Raw genomic sequence first — 21,928 nt, 5'->3', positions numbered from 1 at the left:
CTGTTGATAATGCTAGCTCAAATGATACTGCAATTGGGTATTTGAGAAGGAAAATGAATGGATGGAAAACTGGGGTTCTTAAGGGTCGTTTCATTCACATGCGTTGTGTTGCACACATTGTCAACTTGGTTGTTTCTGATGGGTTGAAAACTGTTAATGAGTCTATTCAACGTGTAAGGCATGCTGTTACGTTTATAAAACAATCTCCTGCTAGGTTGCAAAGGTTTAAAAAATGTGTTGTAGATGAAAAAATCAACACTAAAAAGGGATTGTGCCTCGATGTGCCCACTAGGTGGAACTCCACCTATTTGATGTTATCTGCTGCTATTGAACTTGAGGATGCTTTTGAGAGGTATTCTGAGGAAGACCCTCACTATTTACTTGATTTGAGTGAGAGGGATGGTAAGGGCAGCCCTGATGCTGATGACTAGAACAATGTGAGAAGATTTTCTGAATTTCTGCAAGCTTTTTATGATTTGACCATGCATATCTCTGGCTCTTTATATGTCACTTCGAATCTGTTTTTTCATGAATTGGTGAGTGTTAGTATACTTTTGAATGATTTGGTGTCAAGTGATGATCCGGATATGTGTCTTATGGCTTGTAGAATGAAAGATAAATATGAAAAGTATTGGGGTGATCCAGAAAAAATAAACCTCTTGATTTTTATTGCCGTTGTCCTTGATCCTCGTTATAAACTTGATTATGTTGAGTGGATGATAAATGAAATCTATAATTCTATTGTTGCATCAAAGTTGGTTAAAAATGTGAAAGAAGCTATGAATGCTTTATATGAGGATTATTGTGTTTCTTCATATGGTGATGGGAATAAGGTGGAAACGGCTTCAAGTAGTGATGATAAAATTCCAATGTCTCCCAAACATAAGAAGATAGAGGTCTTGAAGAATAAGTATAAGAAACACAAATGTGAGAGAGATGGAGATGCAAAAATAGAATTAGACAAATATTTGGAGGAGGATACGGCTGAAGATGTGGATGATTTTGACATTTTGAGCTGGTGGAAGTTCAATAGTTCAAGGTTTCCTACTGTTGCTAAAATTGCACGAGATGTTCTTGCTGTCCCTGTGTCGACAGTAGCTTCCGAGAGTGCTTTCAGCACTGGAGGCAGAGTTCTAGATCAGTTTAGGAGTTCATTAACTCCTCGAGTTGTGGAAGGTTTAGTATGTGCTCAAAATTGGTTACGTGCTGCACCATTCCCAAGTATTGAAGAGTGTTTAGAGGAAGTTGAGCATCTTGAAGAAGGTAAAATATAAGAACATTTAATCAAAGTTAATTATTTTTCATTATGTATATATATTTATTTTGGTTTCTTATCTTGTGAATATTATTGAATTATGATAGAAATGAAGAATATGGCAATTGGTGATGCTAAAATTGATGAAGTGGTCGAAATACTTGAGTGATTGCTCTGTGCTGCTACTGCTGTGTTGATCTGCTGCCACTGCTGTGTTGATCTGCTGCTACTGGCCTACTGTGTTGCTGTTCTGCTGGCTGCTGCTACTGTTCTGCTGTTCTGTTGCTACTGTTCTGCTGTTCTGTTGCTACTGCTTTGCTGCCTGCTGGATCGATCTGTTCTGCTGGCTGCTGCTATTGTTCTGCTGGCTGTGATGTTGTTGAATGTTGATCATGTTATGTTTAACTTAAGTAGTTCTGTTAAAACTTGTTTAATTTGAGTTTGTATGGATTGATTGGTTTGATTTGATACTTTGTTAGTTTGTTATTTAAACTGAAAACTTAAGTTTGTATGATTTGGATTGGTTTGTAGACTTTGTACTTTGTATGAATTGGACTAAATTTGTTTGCTGTTATTTTGTTAATTTGCACTGCTTGCTGTGTTAGTGAGAATAGTGACTTAGTTTGTTGATTAATGAGGCCCAATTTGCAGATTATTGGCCCAAATAAAAGAGGCCCAAAAAAATCGGTTTGGTTCGGTTTTTTATTCTGAAACCGAAATAAATATGGTTCGGTTTGGTTCGGTTTCTAAAGTAAAGTGGTGCGGTGTGGTTTCTAAAATCAAGAAACCGAATTAAGGTGGTTCGGTTTCGGTTTGGGCCAAAAACCAAACCGAACACCGAACTTTCACCCCTATAACGGAGAGAGTACTTCCCAGCTCTTACTATGATTCACCCTTTTATCTGAAATGGTTCAAAATATAGAATTAAAGTTGGTATTAGGCATAATATAATACACAAATTTGATAAAGGATGTTTATTACAAGATTCTAGCAAAATGAGCACTTCTAATATAACAAACTAGAAGAAGAGTTTTAATCACTCTTTTTTTTTTTTTTAATTAAATTTGTTAGTTACAAATGTTCTTAGTTTTTTTCATTTGGCATACTACCTCCGTTTCTTATTATATATAACAAAGGGGTATTATTTGTGAAACATAAAAATATTCCTTTGTTGTACATAATAAGAAACGAAGGTAGTATATTTACTTTGTTACTTTATTTAATTTTACTAATTTAGGAATTCTTTGAAGGTTATTTCTAGTTTATATTTAATATTTCTAGGATATATTAGGATTGACCTTGACTCACTATAGGCCTTACATTTCTTATGCAGTTCAAAGTCTAATTAAGTCCTTTAATTCAGCAACTTAGGGTTTAATACCAAGAAGCTTTAAAGTTTAAACTGTGCATTAAGATACATTGCTAGTATAATTGGTCAGGGAACCCTTATACCAGGGGCGAAGCCAGGTTTTTAAACTTAAGGGGGCCGAAATTTATACTTTGTATTATTTAATAGTATTGTATTATTAATTATTATTTCATTGCATTATTTATGGTTGTGCACTATTATAACTTTATAATTAAGTTACCTTTGATCGTATTTTTACTAATCCCTTTATATATTTTTTGAGTTGGAAAAACTAATTATATGAAAGATGTTAGGATCAAAAGAAATATAGGGAAAACTAATGAATCAAAGAAATGTGTGTATAAAAAAAGGTGCAAAAAGAAATAAGTAGGATCAAAAGAAATATAGGGGAAACTAATGAATCAAAGAAAGGTATAAAAAAATGTGCAAAAAGAAGTAAGTAGGAGGAATCGAACTTAGGGCCACTGCAGTAAAATGAAAATCTCACAAAGTCCACAACCACTGAACTACGACTAACAACAACAATACTTTGTTCACATTTAATTTGAATACTAATATTGTAAGGGGGGCCAGCTCTGACAATTATGGAAATTGGCGTTTAGGCCACGGGGGCCGGGCCTCCACCAGCCCCCCTGGTGGCTCCGCCCCTGCCTTATACAGTTATACATGTTGCACCTCAAATTACTCTAACAACAAGCATATTACTTAGATGATCTAGCCGGGGCCTCTTGCCCAAATTAAATACCTAGAGATTATATTTGTTACTACTTCTATCCCCAAATGTTTGCCACAAACCAAAAATCACTTTAAAGACTTAGACAAAATAGTGTACATGGGTTGACATAAATATCAATGAAAAGAGAGATCGATGGATAGAGTGCAAGTGAAAAAACATGTCAAAAATAATATGAGGCAATCTTTTAGGGACGCCTTAAAAAAAGATAAGTGGAGCAAATAATAAGGGACATAGGGAGTAGATATATAATGCTTCTTAGTAATTCTCATCTATAATATAATTGTAGAATCAATTCACCACATCCCCCAAATTCCCAATCCTCAAATTTCATTGATCACACTTTTTTTTTAAAAAAAAAAAATTTTAACACCAATAACTACTCTAACCATCCCAATATTTATTAATTTTATTTTTTTGTATTTTTTCCAAGGAACATCAATAACCACCAACATTCACTTTAGGTAATTTTCTTTTGCGTATAATGTATCCCGTGCAAAGCATGGGTATGCTCTAGTGTTTCAAAATTTCATAATTGTAAATGATTTGAGTCTTCTATTGAGTCTACTCCGTAGTTGAATGGACCTAGCAAGATCAGATATTCTATTGAGCATCAAGGAGTAGAAGGATGGATAGTCCCTCCATCTCTCCCCCCCCCTCCCATCCCATCCCATCCCATCCCATATCTTACCGTGTAAAAGATATTCTATTTTTTCTTTGTTCATAAAATCCTCTCTTTCTACACTATTACATTATTTCTCTAGATTTTCTCAATATATAGACTATAATTAATCATTCAGCTACATGTTGATAATTAATCATCGTTACAAAGTGTTGAACTCCATTGTTGTTCACATGCAAATATGCAATGTGAAGTCATTAAGGCTTTTAAGTTAAAAAAAGATACAGTACACCCAATATCACTAATTGGTTATTACAATATGAAATCACATTTGAAGTTATAAGTGGATAAATTCTCCTCCTTGCTCCCAAAACCATTTCATATTTTCTTAAACTACCCAAATGAAGTATTAAGGCTTTTTTTTATTAAATCCTTTTCAACTTTAATTTGATTTGATTTGATCTATCATCTTTTAGCAACATATTTCAACAAATATTATTGATAAAAGAAGACTAATGGTATGGTTAATAAGACTTGACCACATAATTAAATTAGTTTTAAGATCATTAGCTTAAGCTTGATTAGAGTAATGTTATTAACAGGTCAAATAGTGATGACTTATTTGGAATTCTTTTTGCATGGAAAAGAATTAAAATGGTCGGACGAAGTGAGAATCCCGCCAAGTAATCATGTAAGGATTGATAAATTCGTTAAACCTTTTATTTGTTAATTTTTTTTAAAAAATAATACTTTTGATAAATTTCTATTTTGATTAAAGTATGACCAATCTATAAGTTGCAATGTGCTTTTCAATGGACTTTATATTGAGTCCTCTTTTCACATTTCAAACACATACACTAACATGCATTTTCATTCACACCAAATACATACTTTTTTTTTTTTTTACGAGAAAAAAATAAAATTACACCAAATACATACTTATTAGATGATAATGATTTTAATTGGAGTTCTTAGCAATTTCTTTCTTGGTTTTTTTTTTAATAAAAAAAATACTCGTAATAATTTATAATTAATAATAGAAGCTTTTTTGCATTAAAGGAACTATTGTCCCGTCCCTCACTATAAGCTATTCTACTTCCTTTGAATTGAAGGATTTAGCTATAAGAGAATAATACTTGACCAAGAAGGATTTAGCTATAAGAGAATAATACTTGACGAATGACCATTTATTTTATTTTTACTAATTTGAACTTATTTTCGTTGAAAATTAAATTTGAATTGTACTTTTTAACCAATTTGAGTATATTTTGAACTTATTTTTTTTTTTTGCACTTATCTAATTGTTAGATTTCATCAACTCTTATATAAAATTTTATAATATAGTCCAAAATGAGTAAAAATGACATGAATAACTTAAATTTTTGTGCACTAATGACCAACTGACCATCCAAGGTTGGGTCAAAACAATTGCGATTAAAAATACAAAGGAAGTGTTAAACACGAATGATTAGGTTTTTCTCCTATTTGAAGTGACGCACTAACCGGTTTTTGAAGATTTTAACTTTTTTTTTTTCAACTGCCGACGTAAAACTTTGACTATTAACATATTTTATTCGTTTTATTACACAGTTCTTAATGCACATATATAACGAAAATGAAATATGCTAAAATGAGAAGAATTTTGTAGATTGACACAAAATGAAAAGCGGGAGGAAATTCTACGGAATTAAGGAATCACCTTAATTACTTGTTTTCTTGAGATTTCACTAACATTGTCAAGTTATTGAATAATTCATAAGTGAATTTGGTTTGTAAATTTGAAAGTAGGAATATTGTGAAAAGCTTATTATACAGGTTCTCTATCCGTCCGTGGTCGGGACAAGATCTTGCTAACCTACCTCATGTTTCATCATGAGCTAATCTACAATATGCTAACCTAATTATTATTGGATGAGAAATTGTAGATGACTACTCTCAATACTGTTACTAGAACAATTGTATCAATTTTCTTCATGTACAAAATTCCACTTGGTCAAACTTTGCCAAATAAGACATCTCATCGGATACCGACTATTTGCCGAGTTTGGACTTGTAAAGTTATTAACAACTCAACTCAAACATTATTCTCTTAACTACAACTATAACTACAACAACTTGCTAGTTGACGTGGCCACTCGTTGGTATTGACCATTGAAATTATTTATTTTAAAAGTAATTTAATTCAAATATAAAATTAAAATTAAACAATTAAATTAAATAGGCCCAAATGTGTGGGCCCCTTGTTGGGTGAGAATCCGTTGATGTTATTGGGCTCGTGAGGAACGAGAAGTTGGACACCCCAGCATTTTTTGCAATCTAAATCAAAGATTGTGACTTATTTCTATTAAAACTTAAGTGATAAATAGTATTATTCTAAACCTTCGATGCCTATAATTTCCTCTTGTTAGAAAATTTTGGCCATTTTTCATTTTTAGTGGTGGAAGCAGTTGAAGAGTCTTTTCTCTTTTTTTCTTTTTTTCTTTATCTTCATCATGCTACCTATATAATATGGTTGACAAAAGGTTGGGTGATATCAATTTGTTGTTTTAGTAGAAGAGTAATAGTTGTTATATAAGAGATGTCATTCTTATAGGATGTAGGATGTGTTGCACTTGTTGTAAGGTCATTTGTGTATAGAAAAATGTTGATTTTGCTTATGGTAACTAGTTCAGTTAGTTGAATTTTAAGGATGATATCGAAATATGGGATCAAGTTTCATATACACACTATTTTTTTAAAGTAATAAACTTAAATTAGATCCCTTTAAAGATCTGATGCATATTAACCTAATTTACAAAGTATCGAAATATAAGCTCATAAATATGGATCAATAAGGCATACCCAACTATTCATCTATGGTTTGTGGCTCTCTATAAAATATTCAAGCTTTTACCTCTTCAAAATGTTGGATAAAATGCAAAGAGAAAGAGGAAGAAAACTTTATTTTATTGAAAAGTACATGATTTATCTCACATTAGTGAGATAAGCAAGTTTTGTTTTGTTTAAATATTTGGGTGTTTACTAATAGGTTAAAATGCTTTAATTTCCCTTGTGTTGTGGGCTAGAAGGGGAGAAGTTATCTTTTGCTTATCGATTGCACCATTGTCGGGGAGAAATTTGCTTCTAAACTCGTTCTTTTTCTATAAAATGAGAATACTTGCATACTTAAATCATCCTCATTTTTTCCCGTTTTCTCAAAATGCTAAATTTTTTTTATTATTTTTAAATAATATGAACTTTGAGGGTCATTCGCTTTATCAATCCCAAGTGACCAGTAATCTGTTAAACAAATTTTTTTACAAATTTAAGTGACATGTGTCAGCACGTTATAGGTTGAATTTTTTATAAAAAGAATCCCACACCCAACACCCGCACAACCCCACCGGCCATCACCGCCATTTCGGTAACCCCCCTCCCTAAAGATCATTCCAGGTCTCCCCCCCCCCCGCTCCGGCACTGGTGATGGCCCTTCCCTTACCAACTGAACCACCAAACTCCTACCCTTAAATCACCTCGAAACCCTAAACATCAATGGAAGCTTTAACATAGCCTTACGTCTTGGTAGCGAAGGATCCAGAGCAATTTTAGGAGAAACTTGGTTGGATTTGTGGCCGTTGTATGAGTTGCCATTGTCTGGATCGCCGAGAGTCTCTCTATCTCAACTCAATGGTGTTCTCGTCGTCACTAGGTTTTTCTTGTAGACTCGCAGTGCCCTAGTCTTCCTGATAATCGTCCTCGAGACGTTGTCGTCGAGTTTCTTTGATCAATTTAATTGTCATTTTGGCTGTCCTTTTGGCCTTAGTTATTTGGCACGAGGGAGGGTTGGCTGGACGCCGGTAGAAATAGGGGGTTCTTAGAGGCTTATGTTTGGTGGTGGAGAGGGTGGTCGTGGATGGGGCTGGTTTTTTTTTTTTTACAAAAAATTGACCTTAACCAATTATAACAAGTTGGGTTACCAACTAGGACCATTTTAAGCGAGTGACCCCCAAAGTTCGGATTTTTACAAAAAATATCCAAAGTTGGGGTTTATTTAAAAAATATCCAAAGTTGGAATTGAGCGGTAAAAGTTCAAATTATTTTAACCAATTTTTCCTTCTCCAAAAGAGAAAATTTATGAATTTCCAATTAGGATTCACCATTCTCATTTAATACCTTTTTTTTTTTTTTAACACTTAGGTTCTCTGATCCAGAAGTAGCTTGTTACAATTCTTGGAAATCTTATAAGTTGACATTATATTAATTGAGAGATAACCACAATTAAGTTCAAACAAATATTAATATGTATAATAATTAATAAGTTCTGTAAATTGGATAACAGATATTTCCATTTTTTTTCCTGATAATAGAATTTAATTTAGGATAAGTGGGAGCATGGCATTTTTCTCTTTTGGGGGAAAGGGAGTTAGCCAGACTATTATCTAAGATGAAAAAAAATAATATTTCAAATTATTCAAGAATATTATGTAAGAATAGAGAGAGTGTTAATCTAATATTAATCATTATGTAACGATTTTAGGACACTAATAAAAGTTACATCTCTCTCAGCTTAAAGCTTAGCTAACTTTATTTTAGAAAAAGTGATACTTCATACATGATTTAATTTAATAATTGTCCTTTTTACAAAAAATTAATAATAATAATAATAATAATAATAAAAAAAAAAACCTCTCGTTAGGGCGTTTAGGGCTGGGCGTAGGGTGGGTTTCCGGCAGATTTTCCGGCGCCTTTTTAGTCCTTTAGGGTCAGGTCAGGCAGGATTTCCGGCGGCAGTCAGGTCAAGCTATTTTCCGGCGGTTTCCACGCTTCATTTGGTGCAGTTTTCCGACGAAATTCAGACTGTTTCGGGCTTCATTGGTGAGGTTTTTTAAGTGCAGTTTTCAGGTGGCTTCTTCGTCCTTATTCCGGCAATCTTCGACGCAGGGTCCCATCAATTACCTGTCGTTTTTCCGTCGACGTTTAGGCAATTTCAGGGCAATTCGAGGGCAGTTTCTGGGCGTCATTCAGGCTCGTTCCGCGTAGGTTTTCAGACTGGTTCTGCGTTCTTTTTCCAGCCGTTAATAGGTCCGGCGAAGGCTTCCCTTTTCCGGCGATTCAAGCTGCGATTAGGGCCGTTTTTTTCAGGCAGCATTAAGGTGCAGTTATCAGGGCTTTTTGGCTTCGTTTTTGGTTAGATTTAGGGTTGATTAGGTGCAGTTTTTAGGCGGTTTCATTGGGTTGTTTTGCTGCCATACCAGTTGCGATTTCATAGCAGTTTCTGGTGGTTGTTTTCAGGTGGTTTTCCAGGCTGTTTTCAGGTGGTTTTCCGGGCTGTTTCAGTTTAGTTCTTGTGTGTTCTTTTTTGCTGTAGTTGCAAGGCGGTTTCCAGTGCTTTTTGGGTGCAGTTTTTGGGTCATTCTTGGTGCAATTTGCGTTGCATTGTATTGCGGTTCTCTTGTGGCAGGTTGTGGTGGATGTTATGCCTCCTAGTGTTCTCTTTCATTGCCCGTTCGTGGGTCTTAATGGGTGTCAAGATGGCAGGGGTAATGGGCTCACTAAAACTTCTTTGATCACTCATCTCCGTGACCGTCATTGTTGTGCGGATGCGCGGGATATGACCCGATGCTCTCTTGCTTCTAATCTGGCTATTTTCTTAGAGGCGGAGTCAACTTTTCGGCGTATGGGCATTTGGCTTTGTGGGGAGTGTTTCAAGACTCATACTTTTCGTACGAGGTGTCGACATGGTCGTGGTTCGGATGATATTGTGGACCCACCTGATTTGGGGGATGGTGTTGTTCGGTTTGTTCTTTATGGTTTTCCTAAACCTCAGGGTCTTTCTTCGGAGGTATCTGATCTTGTCTCTAGTGCGCCTCGTCAGCCTCTTTTGGCGTTCGATGTTGCTCTCTTGGATAGTTTGCTATCTAAGCGGTTCCGTTCGGTGAAATCTATTCCTCCAAAGTGTCGCTTGGGTTTTTCTCGGGTTCTCAAAGGAGCGCTTGATAGGGTGATTTGCAAGCCTGATGACGTCTCTTGTTGGGTTCAACTACTTGTGTTGCCTCTTTGTGTTCTTAAAACTTTTACCCCGAAGAGTAGTCGTGAGTGTTCTTCGGGTGTTCGGCGGCGGCGGCAGGAAGAGAGTATCACCGCTGCTATTCGTTCTTGGTGTGAGCCTGGTGGTTCTGTGCATCTTGTGCGAGATACGTTGGCAGATGTGTCTCCTCCTTTGTTGGATGCTGATGATGAGCATGATTTGTCTGAGCGAAATATTAAGCAATGTAAGAGAAAGATTTGTGACGGACATTACACTGCTGCGGTTCGGGTTCTTTCGTCTTCTGGTCTTGCCCCTTACAATGATGCTACTCTTGCTGATTTACAAGCTAAGCACCCTTCCTTTCCGGCTCCTATCTTACCGGATATCCCCGTTGATCAGCCCCTTATTGCTACATCTTCTGTTGTTTTGGATCAAATTAGGGGTTTTCCGCGTGGTACGTCATGCGGTAGAGACGGCTTGCGTGCTCAGCACCTTCTGGATTGCTTGAGTGGTGCTGCGGTTGCTATTTCAGATGAGTTGGTGGGCTCTATTACGCAGGTGGTTAATCTCTTTCTCGCAGGAAATTGTCCTGCTGAGTTGGGGGAGTATATTGCTAGTGCTCCTCTCACGCCACTTGTTAAGCCTGGTGGTGGTATTCGTCCTATTGCTGTGGGTACTATTTGGCGGCGTCTGGTTTCAAAGGTTGGGGCTGCTTTAGTTGGTCCGCGTATGGGGAACTATTTAGGAGGTCTTCAGTTTGGTGTTGGGGTGCCGGCGGGTGGCGAGGCTATTCTTCATGCTGTTAATCGTTTGGTTGAGGCTCGAGGTGGTGATGTTGGCCTCTCTATGTTGCTGGTGGATTTCCGGAATGCCTTTAATTTGGTTGATCGTACGGCTTTACTGCGTGAGGTTCGTCTCAGTTGTCCAGCTCTTTCGCGTTGGGTTGAATTCTGTTACTCTACTCCAGCCAGGCTCTATTATGGGGAGCATACCTTAAGGTCATGTCAGGGTGTGCAGCAGGGTGATCCACTTGGCCCTTTGCTTTTTGCTTTGGTGCTCCATCCGTTGGTTTGTCAAATTAGGGATTCTTTTGACTTATGTTTGCAGGCTTGGTATTTGGATGATGGCACTATTATTGGTGACACCTTGGTGGTAGGGAAGGTTATGGAGTTGATTTTGGTGGAGGGACCTCGTCTTGGTCTCCATGTTAACGTTGAGAAAACGGAAGTTTTCTGGCCCAAGGAGGACCCTCGTAGCCGTCTGGCCGGTGTCTTTCCTCCAGATATTGCTCGTCCTGCTCATGGTGTTAAGTTGCTTGGGGGTCCTGTCAGTGCGGATGCCTCTTTCTGTGGTGAGCTTGTTTCGCAGAGGGTGTCGAAGACCATTGTGCTCATGGATGCTGTTGCTAAGCTTGAGGATCCCCAATGTGAGTTATTACTTCTTCGTGCGTGTACTGGAGTTTCAAAACTCTACTTTTCTATGCGCACTTGTCCTCCTCGTCTTTTTGAAGCGGCCCAGATTTCTTTTGATGTGGCCCTTCGAGGTTCTGTGGAGCGCATTGTAACTGCTTCGGGGCCAGGTTTTGGTGATTGGCAATGGCGCCTTGCCACCTTACCTTTTTCTTATGGAGGACTGGGTGTCTATTCAGCGGGTGATGTTCGACACTATGCTTTCCTTGCGTCGCGTTTGCAGTCTTCTGGTCCACAGGCTTCGCTTCTTCGCAATTCTGGTATTGTTGGTCCAGGTCCGGCCTTCGACGACGCTCTTAGTCTTTTTAATAGGACTGTGGAGACTGACCTTTTGCGTTACCCTGGTGAGATCGCTGCCCCCAAACTCATGAAGAAATTGGCAGATATATATTTCACGAAGGTCACTGCATCTGCAGAATCCACTTTCTCCTTGTCTCCGCGTCAGGTTGCCTTATGGAAGTCCCAGCAGGGGGATTACTCTTCTGCCTGGTTGCGAGCGGTCCCGATATCAGGTCTGGGTCAGACTATGAATGGTAAGACTTATCGTTGTGTTCTTTGCTACCGGTTGGGTGTTCCCTTGTTCTCCGTATCGGCACCTTGTTCTGCTTGCTCAAGAGTTTTTGATGGGGATATTTATGGGGATCATGCAGTGTCTTGTGCTGGGATGGTGGGTATTAAACATCGGCATAACGTTGTTCGTGATACCCTTGTTGATATTTGTTTCCGCTCTGGGATTTCTGCAAGGAAGGAGGTCAACGTTGGGTTAACTGGAGGGAACGACGGGGCTCTTCGGCCAGCAGATGTGTTGCTTTACTCCTGGGATAGAGGCCTAGATGTATGTGTTGACTTGACGGGGTCTTCTCCATTGACTCAATCTGGGTTGTCTGACTTCGTTCCTAGTCGTGTTATGTCGGCTGCGGCTCAGCGGAAGCGAGACAAGTATGGGGCGCGTTGCAGGGCTATTGGCTATGGTTTTCTTCCTTTCTCCTTTTCTTCATTGGGGGAATTAGAGAAGGATGCCGTTGCGTTGCTGAAGCGGGTTCAGGCGTTCGCTAGGACTCAGGATATTGGAGCTCGTGCGGCTGCTCACATCTTTAACAGGATTGGGTTCGCTATAGCTAGAGGGGTGGGGGCCCAGATTGTATCTCGGCTCCCCACTAATTTCTTGTAAATCTTTTGACTTTGTAGGTTTTTGTTATTTAATAATAATAATAATAATAGTAATAATAATAATAATTGTCCCTTAAACATCAAGTTTGCTTGGGGCATCTGAAAAGACCTACCTCTATGGTTTCGTCATGTCTATAACCTCAAGATAACAAGGTGAAGCTTGTAAACGTATATACGAAGTATATCTTAAATGGTTGGTGTATTATAACGCATAAGTTAAAGAGTTGTACAACGACAGTATCAAATGTGTGGTAATTACAAAATTTTTAGCAGTTGTCAAGTTTGAAATTGTTAATTTGAGAATTTAATTGATCTTAATGCCAAAACGAACAATGATGAAGGCGAAATATGTAATGCCATGGCCGAGTGGCCATGGCTATGTGTCTTACGACCCATGGTGTACCCTATATTGTACCAGGCCATGGATCATGTTAAACAAGGTCATCTAAAACTCATTTCATATCATAATATAAATTTATAATATCATTTATAATGATATTAATTAAATATTGATTGAGACGAATTTAATGAAATCTCAATAGATTAAGGGCCTATTCTCATTGACTGAACTGAACTGAATTGAACTTAGGGCCTGTTCCGATTGACTGAACTCAGCTGAACTGAACTGAACTGAACTGAACTGAACTGAACTTATTAATTAGTGATTTTTAACTACGGATTAGTGATCTTTGATTATTTATTGATTATTTATTACTATACATATGTGTATATACAAATGTACATATTAATAATAATAATAATAATATTATTATTATTATTAATTATTGATGATTATTATTATTATTATTTATTGATTATTATTATTATTATAATTATTATTATTATTATAATTATTATTGTTATTGTTATTGTTGTTGTTATTATTATTATTATTATTATTATTATTATTTATTGATTATTTATTACTATACATATGTGTATATACAAATGTACATATTAATAATAATAATATTATTATTATTATTATTAATTATTGATGATTATTATTATTTATTGATTATTATTATTATTATAATTATTATTATTGTTATTATTATTATTATTATTATTATTTATTGATTATTATTATTATTTATTGATTATTATTATTATTTATTGATTATTGATTATTATTATTATTGTTGTTGTTATTATTATTATTATTATTAATATTAATATTATTAATATTAATATTAATATTATTATCATTAATATTAATATTAATATTAATATTATTATTATTATTATTATAATTATTATTATTGTTGTTGTTGTTGTTGTTGTTGTTGTTGTTGTTGTTGTTGTTGTTGTTGTCGTTGTAATAAGAGCTTAAAATAATGAAATTTGGCTTTATATCATTAGCAATATCATTAGACGTAAATTAAGAGCTGAACTGAACTGAACTGAATTTCAACGGAAGAGAACAGACCCTTATTAGAGCTGAACTGAACTGAATTTAATATTTTATAAGAGAAGGAAATTAGGAGTTGAACTGAACTGAACTGAACTTATTAGAGCTGAACTGAAATGAACTCAACTGAGAATAATCGTATGAGAACAGGACCTAAGTTTAGTATATGTTAACGATAAAATTTGGTTAAAGTTTTTAAAGTTTGATTGTTTGACCATCAAAACAGAACTATGTATACACTATTTTCATGAGATTGAAGAATACTACTCATTATTATTAATTTTCTTAGAATCATTATCTCCAACTTATTATAATGTCAATGGTTGGTGATACACGAATATAATATAATTAATCAATCCATAATTCTTCAATTGTACAATTACACGGTTAGCTAAAAACTATTTCATCTTCTACCCAACTTCTTGTTGTGTCCTACACTGCTGATTACGTAAAAGGCTGAAGTGATAATAATGGTGTATACTGTATATTGATTAATAATTAACAAAATTATTCCTTTCAATTTTGGCAATTTACTGAATAGTTATTGTTTTGGAATAAACTTTGGAAAAAATGTCTAAAAATCAAAAACATTATCATCAATTTTAAGAAATATGACAAGTTTAGACACCTTTTTTAGGTTCAAAACACACCGTATATAGTTTGTTAGGGATTTAAGTTGTCCTTAAATATAAGTCAAAAGCTAAGATAACTAAAAGTAGCTAGAAATACAAAGTATTAAACTAACATACATGAACATTAATTACACCAATCGATGTATGATTTTGTCATGTATTTTCAAATTAGTACCACTTTAGGTAATAATTACACCAATCGATGCTTGATTTTGTCATGTATTTCCAGATTATCTATATATATACACACACACACACAATTTTTACTTTATTTTAATTTTAAAATATTATATGTGAATTACTGAATTGCTATTCGTCGCTCCCTTTTTACCAGGCATCGCTCCCAATTATGACTGAAATGACCATTTTGCCCTTAGGTGATTTTGTGCTATTTAAAGGTTCACCGAGTAGTCATAACGAATCACGATCATATTAAAAACATTATCGAGCGGTTTCACTCAAAGTTTCTTTTTCAAAATTCCCGAGTCCCCAAATCCCGAGTAGTCGTTTTTTTTTAAATTTTCTTCACAAAATTTTTCTGGAGGTGAATTTACCGGCTTAAGATGTGGAATGACGGCAACGATCGCACACCGGAGGCATCGTCGGAAGATTCAGTAAGTTTCGCTAAAAATTTTTTTTTTTGGTTTTATGTAACATCCGGACAAAATTTCCGGATGATCCATGGAAGATCCGGAAATTTCATCCGGATCATCCATGGATCATCCGGAAATTCCTTCCGGATCCATTGAACTTCCGGAAATTTTGTCCGGAAGTGACATCCGGATGGAATTTCCGGATGATCCATGGAGGATCCGGATGAAATTTCCGGATCTTCCATGGATCATCCGGAAATTTTATCCGGATGTTACTTAAAACCGTTTTTTTTTTTCTGTTTTTTTAAATATATTAGTGTTATGGTTGATGTTTTTGATTATTATTATTAGTATTATTTTATTATTAGTGTTGCTATTATTATTATGATTATTATTATCATTATGGTTATTATTAATGTTTTTAATTTTTTGTGCATTAATGGTTATTAGTATCGCTATTATTGTTGATATTATTGTGTTTACTATTATTGTTTTTATTATCGTTATGTTTAATTGTGTAATTATTATGATTAATTTTGTTATTATTGTTATGGTTATTATATTAGTGTTATTGTTAATGTTTTTATTGTTTAAATTATTTTTAGTATTGTGGTTATGATTATTGTTAACTTGTTTTTAGTATTGTTGTGTTTATTGTTAATATTATGTTTAATATTGTTACTATTATTGTCTATACTAGAATTAGAAGTAACGTGTTTGTGTTTTATGTGTGTCTTCATTTTTGTTTATAGGGTTCGGAATACGAAGATGGTGCCGACGATGTGAATTATAGTGCGCATTTTGCCACAGACACGTTGTTTCCAACGTTTGATGAGGCAGTTAATTGGGCGAATGCTGTTGCCGTAAATTTGGGTTTTCTTTTGGTTAAATCGTCTTACAACAAAACCAGAGACGGTCGGTCGTACCGGTATTTGAGGTGTGATAGGGGCCGAAAGAGCCAGCCGAGAGATCTTGAGAATGCAATTAGGAGGGACACCAAAACCAAAGCAATTGGTTGCCACTGTCTCGTATTAACGGCAAGGTGTCTCAGCATTGTCTGAAAGTACTAGATGACGAGACAAGAAGGATGACGGAGCTGAGTTACCAGGTGCATGAACGTTGTGGATGTGCAATGCGTGTGACCCACGGTTTGCCATGCGCTTGCCAGATACATGACTCGTTGGTTGCGCAAACAGGCTTGTATAGAAGGAAAATTCATCCGTTCTGGAAGACCTTGGTCATCGGCGACGGTGTTAATGTACCGGAGTTCGTGAACGATTCTAACGAGGATGCTGCACATTTCCGTTCGTTGGTTGATGAGGTCGTTGCTAGTGATCCTGCTGTACTTCGAAATGTATCTCGCATTATTGAGGAGGAGCTGCATCCGGATCATTCAAACCTCGAAGAACCGCAAGTGAATCACAACGTTCGAGGTCGCCGAAGGAATAACGATACTAGACGACATCCCAGTTACTTCGAACATGTGGACCGTCGATACACTGAACGTGGTGCGCAACAAACAGGTGCGGCTTGCTATTGGTTTTGTTATTTACACGTATTTCAACTCCTAGTGTACTCATATCGAACCAATAAACTGTGCAGCGGCAGAAGATCAAGGTGACATCCGCCAATGCCGGTATTTGCACTTGCTCCCAGGACCGATGTTGCCTTACATCACGGGATGGAAGGATGTCATTGGCGATGGTAACTGTGGATTTCGTTGTGTGGCCGACTTCTTCCTCGGAGATCAAGCGAACTGGTATGACGCTCGGGAAATACTAGCGAATGAGGTCGCCGCTCACCCCTTCTTGTACGAAAGGATATACGGGATAGGAAGGGTGTGGCTGAATGTGGAACGCATTCGATGGGATGGTGGGGCTGTTGATTCCCGGCACTGGATGGTTGCTATTCAAGATTTATTTCCAATTGCTACTTGGTTTAACGCAGTGGTTGTTATTCTTGGTGTAGGTAACGACCCGACCTGCTATTACCCTTGCCTCACGATCTTACCGTTGAGGGCACGAGCCGGGGTCAGAGCACCAACCCGGGAATTTGTCATCGCTACAGTTGGGGGTTCACATTTCATCAGCATTGATCTAGGCGAAAATTCACCTCTTCCCCCGATTGCGGGATGGTGGACAGAGAACCACGAGCCAAGTGTCGGTGGATGGGATCAGCTATATATCGCTAGAAGGAACATGTGGGATGCATTAATTGCCCAGTGAACAGATTCATGTAATTAGGTTGAAAGATGAATTTATGTAGTTAGGTTGAACAGATTTATGTAATTAGGTTGAACAGATTTATGTAATTAGGTTGAAAGACGAATTTATGTAATTAAATTAGGTTGAATAGATTTATGTAATTTTGGTTGAACAGATTTATGTAATTACGTTGAAAGACGAATTTATGTAATTAGATTGAACAGATTTATGTAATTTAGGTTGAACAGTTCTAGGGATATAATATAAAGAAATCAATCAAAGTAATGACACAAAGTTGAAACAAAACTCGCAGTTACATTAATTTTATTTACAAAACAAAGTTTCAAATGAACTAGCTAATGGTAAACAAAAACAGAAGTGGTTCACAGCCCCATCCTCGTCTGCCAGTCAAAAATCAGCTGCTCAGTCATCCTCCTCGTGTCAGGCGACATGATGGGATACTCCGCCAGTGACCTACGGTGAATCTCCATGGAACGACCCATCCACTGCAAATAAGAGAACAACACATTAGTTACGTAATTCACAATTAGCGTACATGGAATTTAAAGTATAAATAAAACACAAGTGCTTACATAGTCCGTGTTAGTCCTCTCTGGAAGTCTGTCCCCAGCTGATGACCCACCCGGAGAAATACGAGGATGAGAAAATCGGTAGATCCACTGCATGTAACCAGGACCGACCGTTGGAGCTCCACCGCCGAGTCGGGTAAGGGCACCGGGAACAACACTAAACGACGAACCAGGAACAAACCGAGTCCACATCACTGATGTCATCTCAGTCGGGAACTCTACCCGATACATCTTCAAGTTCGCAGGCCTCTTAGCCTTCTCAGGCCTGATAATGGTCCTCGGAATGTCCTGCACAAATCCCAGCTGTCGAACGACTCGATCAGGCATGTATGGCTCAATGATACTCCGATACTGGATGCAGCCAATAAATAAAGTGGCTGGCACGCGTCGTGCCGGATCAACTCCGTACGGGAGCCAGTTAACCTCATTGTCGGTCAGCTGATCCAATCTACCACGAAATGCGAGGAGGCGCTCCATGCTCTTGTTGGGGCATCCCGATCCCACATCCCAAGCCGAGGCACGCGGAACACTGAGCTCCCTAGTCAAGGTACCCTGCTGAGGCCGGAAACCCGGAAAATACTCGTAGATCCACGCCTGCAGAAGTGTGAGACAACCAGCAATAGAATCGGCATCTTTTCTAGATGCCGTACCCAATTGCCGATACATATACGCCAGAACAGCTGAACCCCAAGAGTACTCATCGATCGGCAGATCATCCACAACAAGCTCGCTGAGGAAGGACGGATGAGTACGGTTACCACTCTTGTCCAGAAACAGACATCCGCCCAGCACTAACCACAGGTAGGCATTGTAATGGACACTGAACGGCCTCTGGGACTCCAGGGTCGATTCCGCAATCCTCTCAGTCAGCACCCCACTACCCTGCCAGATGGTCTTGGTACCGCACTTCTCATTTAGCTCCTCTGCAGTCAAGTCCATGGTGAGCGAGCATGCGTCCCGTAGGGTGTCCGTGCTGGGAGTAGCGGACACCATGCGACCATCTACACGAAGCCCTAGAATGTGGTACACATCATGCAGCATGATCGTGATCTCCCCAAATGGCATATGGAACGTGTTCGTATCTGGCTGCCATCTCTCGACAAAAGCTGAAATTAGCGGCCAGTCCAAACGCCTGAACATGATCCCAGGTAAGTGAGACAGACCGCTACCGTCAATCAACTCCAGATGCTCCTGTGCAAGACGACCTCGCCAGGCGACCAACTCAGAACACAACTGCGTCCTGCCCAAACAGCGCAAAACATTACGCTCCTGCCCGCCCCATATATACGCAGCCACGTGCCCCCCAAAGCTAGGGATAACCGTCCCATCCTCAGGACCTCCTGGCATCGCCTCATGCACTACCCATGCCTCTGTTGAGCTGGTGGAACGCTGACTGGTTTGACTACTGCTGACAAATCTCCCAGTCTGACCCCTACGCACCGTATGATAATCCCGAGGGTCATACTCTTCATCGCGGGAAGCCTGACTTGCCTCGTCGTCCTCATCGTCAGATGAAGGTGAAGGCACTCCACCCGACGAGTACATGGGGATGCTGCGTTCTGGCTGCTGCTCCCCGGACCAGTTACCAGTATACCCATACTGCTGCTGGTGATCAAACGGTTCGACCGTATTTCCTAAACGGCCTGACTCCCGCCTAACTGAGGCGTTCAAACGTCTAGATATTGCGTGACGAGTTCCCGAACCCTCAATCTATGTTAAATACGTACATAATAAAAAAAAAAATCATAAACAAAAATAAATTTTCCCAAGCAAAACCACAAAAACAAACCAAAAAACAATAAAAATCACAAACGAATTAAAAAAAATTTAACAAACATAAACAAATTACACAAACAAAAATAAAACCTCACAAACATAAAAACAAAAGGATAAAAAAAAAACAATACACAAAAACAACACAAACAAATCAAAAAAAAATTAACAAACATAAACAAATTACACAAACAAAAATAAAACCTCACAAACATAAAAACAAAAGGATAAAACAAAAACAATACACAAAAACAACACAAACAAATCAAAAAAATTAACAACCATAAACAAATTAAAAAAAAATAAAAACAACCTCACAAACTTCAACAACAACAACAACAACTTCAAGAACAACAACTTCAAGAACAACAACAACAACTTCAACAACAACTACTACTTCAACAACAACAACAACAACAACAACAACAACAACAACAACAACAACAACAACAACTCCAACAACAACACCAACTTCAACAACAACAACAACAACAACCAAAAAAACAGAAAAAAAAAATGTGCAAAACAAAACTAGAAAAAAAAAAAAAATAAACTGAAAAACAAAAAAAATAAAAACTGAAAAACAAAAAAAAATAAACTGAAAAACAAATAAAAAAAAAGGCGAAAAAACCCAGATTTTCTGGAAAATCCGGGGACATCCGCCTGAAAAATCCGGATGTCCCTGGAACATCCGCCTGAAAAATCCGGATGTCCCAGGAACATTCGGATTTTTCAGGCGGATCTCATTAGATCCGCCTGAAAAATCCGGATGTTCTAGGGACATCCGGATTTTTCAGGCGGATGTCCCCGGATTTTCCAGAAAATCTGGGTTTTTCCAGATTTTTTCCAGAATTTTTTTTTTCGGTTTCGATTACCTGTTCGCCGGAGAATCCACCACCGCCACGACCACCACACGTCACCCTTATCCGCCTCCGGTCACCCATTGCAAGTCACTTGGGATTGTGGTTTTTTTTTTTTTTTTTCCTTGTGAATTTTCAAATTCTGATTTTCAAAAAAAAATCTGATTTTTTTGAGAGATTAAAGATTTTAGAGAGAGAAAATATTAGAGAGAGAAAATTCAAGTGTGAAATGTGTAGTTCGTGAGTCTCGGGGCTATTTATAACCAAGGGGCAATTTAGGAAATTCAAGTCAAAATTGCGAGCGACGCCTGGTAAAAAGGGAGCGACAAATAACAACACCCGTGAATTAGGGCCCCAATTATGTTTTTGCCCCAGGCCACCGAAATCTCAAAAATGGGCCTGATTACATGTTAATAATTTGTTGTTGTCAAATGCATGCAGATTTTTTCTTTCTTTCATGGTGATGGTGGCTGAGAGGGAGGAGAGATAGAATGTGGTGGTGGTGGTCTGGTGGGATGTGGTTATGAGAGAGGAGAGAGAATGTGAGTTAGGATTAAATAATGGATGAACCAATTTAGGTTAATAGATTAATATCATGTGATTTGATGTGTTTATTGAAGTCAAGTAAGGATAAATTGGTAATTATGTACAAAAAAATATACCAAAAGAGGAAAGTTTTAGTTTGTTGCACATAATGTGTAACATCCATTTTTAAAAATTGTTGCAGATAAATGTAACGGAAGAAGTATAAAAAGTCTGAACTAAAAAAAAAAAAAAACAGAGAAAGTACTTTCTATTAGTTACTTATGAATTGAAATCAAATGTTGTAAATATTAGTATCAAATGTTGAACATCTTAATTGAACACAAAGTTCACCCTTATTTACAAGAATGTTATTGATATACACAATTAGGTATGTATCAATTATATATTAGGAATTACCCTCTTTTTTCTATTGTCTCTTCCACACTATGTAATGAACATCTACATCCTTAAGATGTGAGACAGATAGATTTATTGTGTCACAAACGTGTCCTAATTACTTGTCAAACTAACTATGCTTATAATTAGTAGTATACCACTAATGACTAATCCTTAGAATACATGATTATTTTAATACTAAAATGATGAAAATTGACAAAGAAAAGAAAAATTCATGACTTTGAGTATGACGAATTAAACGTTGATACGGTGGCATAAATTGATAATTGTGGATATTAGAAAGAGCAAAATTCAAAAC

The 21,928-nt window shown here is 37.2% G+C and overlaps 2 protein-coding genes across 2 annotated transcripts; one reads left to right on the top strand and one right to left on the bottom strand.

The window, feature by feature from the left end:
• Positions 1 to 16,348: 16,348 nt before the first annotated feature.
• Positions 16,349 to 17,486, top strand: LOC110683852. The gene is made up of 2 exons (XM_021860261.1): positions 16,349 to 16,784; positions 16,864 to 17,486. The coding sequence occupies exons 1-2, from the start codon at positions 16,349 to 16,351 to the stop codon at positions 17,484 to 17,486; spliced, it is 1,059 nt and encodes a 352-aa protein (XP_021715953.1).
• A 362-nt stretch (positions 17,487 to 17,848) lies between these two features.
• On the bottom strand, positions 17,849 to 20,805 carry LOC110683851 (protein MAIN-LIKE 1-like). The gene is made up of 3 exons (XM_021860260.1): positions 20,704 to 20,805; positions 18,059 to 19,765; positions 17,849 to 17,971 (listed from the first exon to the last, which is right to left on the bottom strand). Exons 1-3 carry the CDS (start codon positions 20,770 to 20,772, stop codon positions 17,849 to 17,851), a joined length of 1,899 nt encoding a protein of 632 aa, XP_021715952.1. The 5' UTR covers positions 20,773 to 20,805.
• Between the last annotated feature and the right edge of the window lie 1,123 nt (positions 20,806 to 21,928).

The sequence above is a fragment of the Chenopodium quinoa genome, unplaced genomic scaffold (assembly GCF_001683475.1).
Source record: "Chenopodium quinoa cultivar QQ74 unplaced genomic scaffold, ASM168347v1, whole genome shotgun sequence".
Taxonomy (NCBI): domain Eukaryota; kingdom Viridiplantae; phylum Streptophyta; class Magnoliopsida; order Caryophyllales; family Amaranthaceae; genus Chenopodium; species Chenopodium quinoa.
The sequence above is the reverse complement of the archived record's forward strand: the minus strand, read 5'-3'. Positions and strand labels throughout refer to the sequence as shown.

Bases quoted from the DNA above. Each gene is read 5' to 3' on its own strand.
- LOC110683852 (XM_021860261.1), top strand. From the start codon at position 16,349: ATGACGGAGCTGAGTTACCAGGTGCATGAACGTTGTGGATGTGCAATG. The intron at 16,785-16,863 runs GTGCGGCTTGCT...TAAACTGTGCAG, and splicing joins ACGTGGTGCGCAACAAACAG to CGGCAGAAGATCAAGGTGAC.
- LOC110683851 (XM_021860260.1), bottom strand. From the start codon at position 20,772: ATGGGTGACCGGAGGCGGATAAGGGTGACGTGTGGTGGTCGTGGCGGT. The intron at 19,766-20,703 runs GTAATCGAAACC...TATTTAACATAG, and splicing joins GTGGATTCTCCGGCGAACAG to ATTGAGGGTTCGGGAACTCG. The intron at 17,972-18,058 runs GTAAGCACTTGT...TCTTATTTGCAG, and splicing joins AGAGGACTAACACGGACTAT to TGGATGGGTCGTTCCATGGA.